The sequence below is a fragment of the Nuphar pumila genome, chromosome 2 (assembly GCF_984573655.1).
Source record: "Nuphar pumila chromosome 2, dmNupPumi1.hap1.1, whole genome shotgun sequence".
Lineage (NCBI taxonomy): Eukaryota > Viridiplantae > Streptophyta > Magnoliopsida > Nymphaeales > Nymphaeaceae > Nuphar > Nuphar pumila.
Genome location: NC_143250.1, coordinates 106,280,096 through 106,291,859, shown reverse-complemented (window position 1 = coordinate 106,291,859; position 11,764 = coordinate 106,280,096). Strand labels below are relative to the sequence as shown.

The following is an 11,764-nucleotide window of genomic DNA, read 5'->3' as shown; positions in this document are numbered from 1 at the left end:
AAAATGAGTCTTTTGAGGTCAGGAGCACGTGTTGCTCATGAAACGATAAATTTTAAAAATACATTAAAAAAGATTTTTGGTATTGTTTTTAAATTAATTATATTATTGAATTAAGAATGGCAATGACCCAAAATTGTTATTGCATCAAGTGAGAAACTATAAGCAAAACAAAAAAAAATCAATTTCAAAAACGGCGTGAAAACAAGCTTTCCATTAAAGAAAATTGAGTATTTTCAAAGCTTCTCCTCTTTTTCCGAAGAGAGCTTCTCAATGTAACGCCTAATTCAATTGCGTGATTTTGCCTTGTTTTACAGAAACGCGTCAGTAAAAAACGTGATACCTAATTTTGAAAACTCAAATCATACAGCGGGTGCGATTTTCCATTAAGTGAGGGGGGGAGGGGGTGAGGGGGATATTTAATGTTTCACGGAGGGGGTCACTAGAAATTTTGTTTAAAAAAGGACAGTTGACCCCGTACCTTGAAAATGGAGGGTGGGAGAGAGAGAGAGAGTTGAGCGTGACTGCGTGTCATGACTCATGCTCTCTCTCTCCAGCGTGCCCTTCCTCTTATACATAGCAGATTCGCCGCTCGTCCCCGCCACTTGTGTGCCGCTAACCGCGTTTCTCTCTCACCTTCCGTGTCCTCCTCTCTCCTTAGATTCACATCTCCGCATTCCCTCTCTCCCTATTCTTCTTCTTCTTTGTTTTCTCTGAAACTTGGTTCTACTAACACGATCCGTGCTCCCCATCTCGAAGAGATGGCCAGGAGCATCCTCGTCACCGGCGGAGCGGGCTACATAGGCAGCCACACTGCTCTTCAGCTTCTTCTTGTAGGCTTCAAGGTCGTCGTCGCCGACAATCTCGACAATTCTTCGCAAACTGCCATCGCCAGAGTCACCGAGCTCGCCGGGAAATTCAGCACGAATCTCTCGTTTCACAAGGTGAGTTTTCCCTATCCGAGACCGTTCTCGGGTGACTTCCTGCGCAATTTCGGAACGATTTGGTGAAATTCGATCTCGTGCGGCTAGTTTTTTTAAAAGTGTACTCTTTGATCGGGTTCATTGGATGAGTACATATAAGTTTTGTGTGTCGGAAGTTGGATAGTTCGGAAAGGGATTGTGTACTTAGTGTTTTTTCACTTGATGTTTGTAGAGCAGTTTTCGTGGTTGTCACTTTGCCTGCTGTACATGATTCTGAATTTCGAACCATTATAAGTTTCGTGTGCTTAATTATTCTACCGGATAATGAATTTCTTTCTCTATTCCTAAAGAAAAATGCCGTTATCTTTTTGAATTCTTTGGTTTAGTTGGAAACTTTCATGGAGTCTGTTGTTTTTGCTTTTAATTTTAGGGTTTCGTCATAGTGAAGGAGCTAAATTACTTGAAATTAAGTTTATCATGCCGTGTATCAGTATCGCCGCATGAAGTTCTTTCATTGGAAATAGCAGAAGATTGTCCCTTGTTTTTCTTCTTTTCATTCCTCCATTGATTTTGTTTGACATACGCGTTGATGTTCTGCGTAAATTCTTCTTTGTTGGGATTGCAGAAGAGCGTTTCTTTATCTTCTCTATTTCTCTAACATCTTGAACATTCTGGTTCATCACTGATCACCATTAGTGTGAACTCCTCTTTAATTGCAAATTGTTGTTGCTGACATTCTTGAAAATTCGGTTCATTATGTTGCGGATCGATATCTTTGTAAGTTCTGCTTTGTTTGGGATTGTCGGAAGAAGGTTTTGTTTGTTTCTCTAGCTTGCTTATGTCGGCGATCTACTTTGTCTCGGAAGTAGCCTGTCGTAGTTTAACTGTTTATACATTTTCAGAGTCGAGATTATTGTCTTTACCAGTGGTCTTTGGCAGCTAGTAGATGAGTTTTACATTCCTGAGGCCTCTAATATGTCCTCCACGTAAATTTTGAATTTATGAGATTGTCATGCGTATCCAGAATTTTAGCAATAGTTTCCTCGTCCACCCCCCTCCCTCTGATTCCCTGCCTCAGTCTTATCGCAAGGTTTAAGGTTGATCAAATTCTTTATCTTTCTTTTGCAGATTGACCTCCGGGACAAAGCAGCATTAGATAATCTGTTTTCTTCTTCGAGGTATGATTGTGTTGATTATGACAACCTCTTTTGTTGGCTTGTGCATTTGAAACTGTTGGGAATATAGAATTGGCGTGATCTAGATTGATAACTTGACAACCTTTGTGGTCTAACATGGTTTTTATTGGTGTTATCCCTATCCTGCGTTCTCTGCAGTTTTGATGCTGTCATTCACTTTGCTGGATTGAAAGCTGTGGGTGAAAGTGTGCAGAAACCTCTGCTTTACTATAATAACAACTTAATCGGCACAATAACCCTTTTGGAAGTCATGGGAGAACATGGCTGCAAAAAGGTAATTCAGCATGTCAAATTCTATCCTGGGAAATAGAAGTAATTCACTAGGATTTGTGCAACTGATTTTGATATACAGATTTTCCTATCAAAACTTACCACAAGTCTGTGTTGTTTAATGAGAACTTTACTTTACTGCTTAACTAAAGGGACCCTTAAGGTCATTGACTATTGATACTGTGTTCGCCTGCTTCTTTATTTATCAGTGATGGGGATATTTGTATCCAAATTATGTAACTTATGTAGTCTTGTAGCTCTGTACTTTTTGTGAGCTCAATGCAGATGTGAAGTCACTTGACCCTGCTTTGCAAAAGATTAAAATGGTTTTAGATTTGGGTATCTAACTCTCTTGGTGTCAATTCAGGACTTCGGCAACTAGGTTTGTATCATCTAGCTAGTCCAGTGTCTCAGCTCAATATGCCAAGGGCTTGAGCAATTGAAAGCAATGTTGCAATTAGCCTATTGGAATTTGTATCGCATGAGCCTGAGATATGGGTGTATCATACTGTATTGTATCATATAGTAAGATACAAGAAAAAAAACATTTAAATTATGCATTTTTTAAAACACAAAAAATAGAAAAAATCTAAAAAACAAAATTTTAAACGTAGAACACAAGAAAAAATAAATAAACAAGAATGGGTAAAAAATTAAAAAACAAGTAATTATATAAAACTAAACATAATAGACTATTGGCATGTCATTCACACTGATGATAATGATGCTTGATACTTGATAGAACACAAGAGCATAGTTTGCTACATGACTACAAAAGTTCACTACATAAACTCATAAAGTCAATAAAATAGAAGTTCACTACAACTACATAGTTGACTACATAACTAAAAAAGTGGAAAGACTCAAAAGTTTACCATAATTGCATAATGCACTAGAACAAGACTCATAAATCATCTTCATTGTCAAACATTTCTCATTCATAATCAGAAATGATATCTGTGCAGCTAGTGCTTGTGGGGCTTGTGCTTCTTGTTGCTCTTCATTTGAATTAGATTCTACATTGCGTTGTGCTAGTGCATGTGTTAATTCTTGTAATCTTTCTTCTTGCCTTTTATATATCTCACAAAGATTGGTAAATATTATAGCATGTGCATCATCTGGAGTTCGTAGACATAGTCACACTGAAACACCAGGTTCTTGAACAATGTGTTGTTTCATGTGATGTGCACCTCTATTAATCAATGCAAAATAGAATATGCATATCAATACATTATGCCGCCAAAAATCATTGGCAATCTCACAAAACCACTACACCAGGTCATCACGTTCAATTATTGTTAAATCTAATTATCACAAATGCAAATAATTAAAATTTAAAATAAATATCATTGCGTACCATAGTAAAAAGGTTTACAACTTTTGACAAATTTTCTCCAATGAATATTGCATGTACTTGTGCCTTTTGTTTATCATTTTCTATAAGACTCATAAGAAGCTCAACAATGAGGTTGTGATTCCCTACGATGTGATATTTAAATCTATGTAATCCACCATGCATTACAAAACCACAAAAGTTATACTTTACTATCCCTTTTAAAGGTACCCATAAATCCACCCATTTGTAATATTTTCATATTGGATCATTTGAGCTACAACCTCCACCGTTCATCGACCTTTAGGGCACAATTTTGACATTTAAGAATACAAAAATAGGTTATTTAAGATGAAAAAAGGAAAAAACTAAGATCATCAACACATTTATAACTAAAAAAAGGGTTCAATGTGAAAAAAAATGTAAGCATCAAAAGAAATGAGCTTACCCTTGGTTTTGATGCTTGAAACCCTATTCCAACTTCAATGTCACACAAATCAAACCCCTAGGGCTCAATTTTGAGGGCTAAAAGTTAAAAAAAACGTTCGTAAGATGAAAATGGGTGGATTTAGGGTAAATCACACCACTATGACTTGGTTTTAATGGTTAGAAGCCCAAAAGCGACTTTGTAGGATGGAGATGAGGGGCTTTGGAGTTCGGTTTTGAGGGTTAGAAGACAAAAAATGGTTGGGTAGGATGAAAATGAGTGAGATTTGAAGCAAACCATACTTCTAGGGCTCTAATTTAGCAATAAGTTTCAATTTTTAGGGTGGATTTAATATCAAAATAAGGTGGGAAGGTCTTATAAAATGGATTTGGTGAGGGGAGAACATGCAAAAATGGGGGTCAAAATGACCCTTGAGGGTTAAAAAATGGCCCCCATAATTAGCCGGTTGCCAATTTTTCAATGCCTGAAAAGTTAAAAAAAGGTGCTTGACTCGTAAGTACAAGGTGTATCATACGATATATATCATATCGGTACGATAATTGTATCAAATACAATATATGCCTCAAATCGTATTGGTTCCCCTTCCCTTCCGATACTACAATATATCGTATCATATCATATGATACTGACAACACTGATTCAAAGTTCTTGAAGTTACCATGACCGATATAGCGTGAAAAAAAACACTTAATAATCTTCATAAATCTTCATTATATGTTTTCTTTGTTTAACATTTTTGGCTAGCATATACATGAAACATAGGACATAAACCAGTAATTTATCTGGATAATCGTTATTGCTTAAACCAATATCGGGAGTTGTCTTCATTTTCCTGAAGTGGCAACATGTTTCAAAGTCTGCTTTATTTTCATATCTAGGTCATTCATGCCTGTGCTGTCAAGTCTAAAGTTGTAACAGGACTTTCCCATAATGTCTTACCTCAAGCTTGGAATCTGTAGCTTGGCTAAGTAAAAGAATGTACCCTGAACTTGGGAATATGAAAAAGCAATAAAAAAGTAGAAATCATGTTGGCTATACAAAAATGAATGGAATATCCATTCCATGGATAATGGATTTTTATTGTTTTGGTTGTTGTTGAGGTATAAAAATAGAAAGAATAGAGGAGGTTTCATTTATCTGATTTGTCCCTGTGGAGTTTGTAACCTGTGATTTGGATGAACTTTCACTATAGTTGGGTTGCATTGCAAGCTACTAGAGGAGAAATTAACAGTGACCATAACATTAAGTCCAGGCTTCTTCATGCTGAAGTATGTGAGAATAAGCTGGAAAGGGAGATTTCAACATATCTTCAATACAAGTCAATCTGGATACATTTTATTCTATACCATTGTTGGGCTGAGTGAAGTTTCACACTTGTGTCATCCTTTGAGTAATTATCTGCTTTGAGGACAGCCTAATTGACTATTCAAGTTTAGTGCCAGAAAGAGCTCACTGATTTAATGAACTCTTGTAAACTGTTGGATTCTGGCCATCAAGAAACCTATTAAGTTGTTAGCAAATAATACTGATCATACTAAAATCTCCCAGTAATTAGAAAATCCACATAAAGATCGTTTTGTACACCTTAAACACTCACTTCAACGGGTAACACTCTTCTTGGAACACACACCTGTTGTGGCTGGTCCACAGTCTTCCCGCTCTTACTCACTGAGGCAAGGTAGTTTGCTTGTCCGTCCTTGGCAGAGAAGTAAGAGCACAGAACAGCTTTTCTTAAAGACATGCAATGGCAGAAGAAGGGGGAAGTAGTTCTTGTTAGTGAATTGCTGACAGCAGTGCTTTTCATCCGTTCTTAGATCTTAGAAGCTCTAGATTTGTGATAGGAAAGCCTGGATTGTTGAGTATACAAAGAAGAGTTGACTAATTGCCTGAAATCTGAGACTGCAGTGGTACTTGATTACACTGTATGACAATTTCAGAAGCTTGAGGTCATCTTTTGGGACCAGAGATTCTATGGCTAGCATGAACATGTGACTGGAACTTCTGAATGTGATTTGGTTACCCAAGTTTTTCCCTTGAAAATTTTATGGTTGTGATGCCTTTAGAAACCGTTTTTGATCTTGTAAACAATTAGATTTTGAGTTGTGATATTTCTAGTTTCATCTTCGGAATTGATGGTTTGACTACTTGATCCGGAGTGCATTTTATTGTTATTTTCTCATGAAACTTATTTAATATTTTATGTTTAATATTTTATGATCCAATATATTGCAGCTTGTATTTTCATCATCAGCTACTGTTTATGGATGGCCAAAGGAAGTCCCTTGTACTGAAGAATCCCCATTATGTGCAACAAACCCGTATGGTCGAACCAAGGTTCTCTCTCTCTCTGATAATCTCTATTCTTGGACCTTAAATATCAGGTCTGAAGCTAACTGGTGTTTTCTGGTTTTTGTCTTTGAAGCTTTTTATTGAAGAAATGTGTCGTGATATCCACCGAGCAGATCCTGAGTGGAAGATTATGTTGCTCCGATATTTTAATCCAGTGGGTGCTCATTCTGCTGGCTATATTGGTGAAGATCCTCGTGGTATCCCTAACAATCTGATGCCTTTTGTGCAACAAGTTGCTGTTGGTAGGAGACGGGCATTAACTGTCTTTGGAAATGACTATTCGACAAAAGATGGAACTGGGGTATGCTTTCAACCATAAACTTCTAGAAAGTCAGTAACTGATTGACTTTTGTTTTGTATTAACTTCAAAACAAGTTTTCCCTCAACTCTCACTTTCTGGTGCTAAGGTATTATTCCACATGCCATGTTAATTGTAAACAGATATGGTTTTACATTTTCAGGCACTGAAGTGCCATTTACATGTTCACTGATTTCTTCTGTACTGAATTGTGGTTTAGTACTCATTTTTTGGCATAATTCAGCATGCTAAATAGTTGCAGTAACATTTGCAATTGGGCTTCATGTTTCCTATGAAGTCACAGGTGACAAAAGCATAAATGGCCTTTTAAGTCCATCATATATGATGAAAGATATGTTCATCAACTAAAACCTTCTTCACTTCTTCATTTGAAAAAAAAACCCTTCTGCACCTCTTATGGACAACTTTGTTTTTATCATCATTGCCTGCATAGCCTAATCTTCTGTAGCATTTTGTGCTATTTTTCTCTTTGTATGTCCATTGTGAGCGCTGTCTTATCTCTTGTTAGTTTCTTTAATATGAAATGAGCTTTTCCCTTTTGATGCAAAGAAATGAAAAGGAAGTGTTTTTGAAATGGTTTAACAGTTCATTGCACAGCTGCCCTATTTCATCTATATGTATTAATGCTTCTATTATTTTCTTTCAGATCAGAGATTATATTCATGTCATTGACTTAGCAGATGGGCACATCTCTGCACTCCGGAAGCTTTTTGATGGCTCTGACATTGGTAAGTCCTCAACAAAGTGATTCTTGCTTCCTGACAGCTTGCTGTTAGATTTAGATGATGAGACTTCAGATGACTATATGGCTGCATAACAAATGCACAATCAATAAATCGGGATGAATTAGTCATTATGAATAGTGGATGATAGTAGATTGTTTCTTAGAGTTTGCATGCAATGTCAACCTAAAGACATTGCCAGCTTATTTGTTTTCCTTTTCCGGTTAAGTATTGGAACACATGGGCATCTGGGCATCTTTCTAGAGTAAGGACCCTGAAAATAGCTTTTTGTCTTTCTTTGTCTGTAAAGCCTAAACTTTTTTGTATTCTTTTCTCCTGTTTTAATAGGCGTTCTACAAAAGCATAGTCCTACCATGAAACAGAATATAATTTCATGAACACCGTTTCTCATTGATATCTGGTGTGCGTATATAATGGACAGTGACTGGTGTTCTATATTAGTAGTCTATGTACTTGCTGTGTCTATGGATTGGTATGGATCCCACTTCACTTTTTTTTTATAGGATTATTTCTCTAAGTGAGGGAACAACTTCATAGGATACTGGAGTGGATCTTCCAGAAATGCACACAGCTGATACAGTGCAAAATATTTTGAAAATAGCACACGCACAACACACATGCACATACACACATATAGGGTTTATCTCTAGTACTGGGGTTAGTACTGTGCTATCTAGTAAGTGTGCTGATTTTCTAACAATCTGTTGATTGCTTCATGGATTGGATCCTACAGATGTGATTTTTATAGTTTATTTTATAAACACATTTTTTAACTATGGTATTTTGATATCTAGACAGGCTGTTGTAACAATTAAAAATCAATGGCCCCACAATGCACCAAAATTTTACAAGACAAAGGGTCAGGTTCTGAATTGAATGCATGCTCCTTAGAGTAAAAACTCCTCGATGAACACATCTATAGTGTTTGATTAAGTAGATACACCTGCAACTTGACTTTTTACTAAAAATCCTGGTGCCATCATTGATATATACAACAACAACTACGCCTTCATCCCAAAATAATTCGGGTCGGCGATATGAACCAAAAAAGAAAATCATTCTGGGTCTTCCACATGAATCCTTCTCCTCCAATCATTTCTATCTAATGCCATGTCCTCGGTGAGGTTCAAAGCATTCATATCCTTTCCTATCATCTCCATCCAAGTCTTCCTAGGCCTACCCTGACCTCTTTTAACTAATATATTCTCCCATTTCTCCATCCTTCTAACTGGAGCATCATTAGGCTTTCGCCGAATATGTCCAAACCACCGTAAACGATTCTCTCTCATCTTATTTTCAATGGGTGCAACGCCTACCTTCTTATGTATCTCCTCGTTCCGAATCTTATCTTTTATTGTATTTTCACACATCCATCTAAGCATACGCATCTCAGCTACACTCATTTTTTGAATATGATGTCTCTTGGCAGCCCAACATTCCGTACCATATAGTAAAGCGGGCCTAATAGTCGTCCTATAAAACTTTCCCTTCAATCGCAATGGCATTCTACGATCGCACAACACTCCAGTTGCCATCATATATATATATAACATTTTTGTGCAATTGTGTTTTGCGGTGCTTTGCCATAAATCAAATTCATATCGTTGAACTTTTAACTTTTGCTACTAAGTTTTTCTTTTGTAGTTCTTCTGAGTTGGAGAGGGTTTTCGTCAAGTTTCTCAATAAACTGTGTTGTTGTTGATAACTTTCTCTTGGTTGTAATATCGAAGTTATTCTTTTTGTACTTAATTTTTGCATAGGGTATAATACAGGGCTGATCTTGATGATCCCCGTCTTTTCATGCTATAACCTACAGATAGTTTAAAATTCTGTTTGGCCTCATGCAGGTTGTGAAGTGTATAACTTAGGAACTGGAAAAGGAACGTCAGTTCTGGAAATGGTGACTGCTTTTGAGAAAGCCTCTGGAAAGGTAGTCTATCTTCAGTTTCGATAGTCATCAGAAATTTGATTAGATCTCATGAATTTCATTTAATATCTGTGCAACATATTTTAATTTGGGGCCTGTTAGCCTTCCGTTTCAAAGATTAAATGGTTATTAAAGCAGGTCTGATGATCTAAAGACTGAAGGATGTCTGAAATGAGTAGCTGAGCTTAATAATCTTACTAAATCTGATTGTTAGGCAAAATTTAAGCTCCTCTCGTTTTAACTGAAATTCTCCTTTTTAAAGATCTTGATGTTGATAACCATCAATATCTTGGATTTCTGATCTTGTTAAATGGTTTTGATGTTTTTTTTGGCACATAGAAAATACCTTTGGTTATGGCTGGAAGGCGACCTGGCGATGCTGAAATAGTATATGCATCAACAGAGAAAGCAGAACGTGAGCTGAATTGGAAGTACTCTCTCTCTCTCTCTCTCTCTCTCTCTCTCTCTCTCTCTCTCTCTCTCTCTCTCTCTCTCTCTCTCTCTCTCTCTGGTGTTCAACATTGTCCATTTGCTAGGGATAGACTGTTGGATAGTGGGTTTTCAATGGTAAACATGATCTATTGAGGCTTGTGTATTTATAAAAATACTGGCTCTTTGATTATGATCCATTTTCATTGGGACCTTCATTAGGATTGCAAAAAAACATAGTTCATTTTTTCTCTTAATCTGAACATATAGATGTATTAATCACAATTTATTCAGTAGAAAACATGCATTAGATTAGGTATTTTTCATGCTCCGATATGAGATGTTTTTAGAGAAAAAATCAATGTCTCAGATTGCACTAAAATGTGATGATAAAAGATTCATGCCTTTTGTTACATGAATTCCATCCAAGCACTGGTTTTTTACTAACCTGGCAATGATAAACACATCTAGAGATTCAGATCAAGCAAAAAACACCCATAACTATTGTCTTTTGCAGTGTCCTAATGAGGATCTTACGGAAAATGGGTCATATGTATATGGGTCCTGGTTTTGCTAGTTGTGGGTTCCAAACACGAGTTGGAAAACCATACTTTTTTTTATTTTTAATTTCTTTACATTGGACCCCCTAGATCTGATTTGCGATGTTGGTTTAGTAGGAACTGGTTCTTGGATCATGTGTATGGAAGACTTCCTGGGGTTGAAAAATCAATGGTGTTCAATTTACCAGATTTTCATTTGAAAAAAAATATAGTTTTTAAGAAACATGATCCAAGTGTTGATCCTTAGCCCCAAGTGGGGTTGGTGTAGTGGGGTGGGGCCTTGGCTGCTAGGCGGGCAATCAAGGTTTGATTCCCATGGGCGTCGCCCCTCTGCACAAGCCAATGCGTAACATAGACCTCGGGGCAGGTATCCTAGCCTTGGAGTTTTACCCTGCCGGCACGGCAACTGAAAGTATGGCAGGCTGAGCCAGCACAACCAGGTCTTCATGCTGGGTGCGGTTTCTGCGGGTTATAAATCCAAAAAAAAAAGTGTTGATCCTTACTAAATGGTCTATGCCTCAGATTTGATCAATACGACTTGGCACTACGAGGTTCACGTGTAGCAAAACCAGATTTGATCAACCACCATTTGATCTCCTCTATTTCGGTGGATTTTTGCAGGGCAAAATTTGGCATTGAGGAGATGTGTCAGGATCAGTGGAAATGGGCAAGTCAGAATCCTTGGGGTTACGGATCTCCTGACACATCTAACTGAAAATCAGAGCACCCGTTGCCTCTCAAACTCTCTGACTCCATGTATATTTGAACGTTCTACAAGGGCTGTTATCTGCTCCTGTTTGCCATCCAAGTGTTATCATCAATCACCCATTCCTTGGAGGGATGCTTTGTTGTGATAATGGGCCCCCTTCCCTCTAATTTGACTCTTGTTGTGGTTAATATCAGTAATTGCTGCTAATTTCAAATCTCGAAGTCGAAGGTCTCCACTTTACTTTATGTGTTCCCTTTACCTGAGAGAGAACGACAGCGTTAGAGTTGTGTGGAAGTAAAAAATAAGGGCTCTTTTTGAAAAGTGCCGACTTCAAAGAATCTCACGTTTGCTAATTTTACCATAATTATGTTTGTTGGGTTCGGTCGTCCATCTAGAAATCAATGGCGATCGATGCAGTGTTGTCAGTATCGGTGTGTATCGGCGGTATCCCCAGAAAATCGATACGATACTAATTTGAACCAGTTATTTGTTAATAAATGTAAAAAAATAGCTTAACTTTATTTTTTAATATTATTTTAATGGCTTTAACACGGATCACGT

The 11,764-nt window shown here is 37.2% G+C and overlaps 1 protein-coding gene across 2 annotated transcripts; it reads left to right on the top strand.

The window, feature by feature from the left end:
- Positions 1–487: 487 nt before the first annotated feature.
- LOC149846580 (UDP-glucose 4-epimerase GEPI48-like) lies at positions 488–11,424 on the top strand. Of its 2 annotated transcripts, none has more exons than XM_089998084.1 (9): positions 488–941; positions 2,049–2,098; positions 2,255–2,390; positions 6,400–6,501; positions 6,590–6,817; positions 7,482–7,563; positions 9,426–9,508; positions 9,845–9,936; positions 11,116–11,424. In XM_089998084.1, the coding sequence occupies exons 1-9, from the start codon at positions 531–533 to the stop codon at positions 11,207–11,209; spliced, it is 1,278 nt and encodes a 425-aa protein (XP_089854210.1). In that variant the 5' UTR covers positions 488–530; the 3' UTR covers positions 11,210–11,424. The 2 variants fall into 2 exon arrangements, with proteins under 2 accessions (XP_089854210.1, XP_089854209.1); XM_089998083.1 differs by lacking the exon at positions 11,116–11,424 and adding an exon at positions 10,016–10,230 and having other exon boundaries at positions 9,845–9,961.
- The last annotated feature ends 340 nt before the right edge of the window (positions 11,425–11,764 follow it).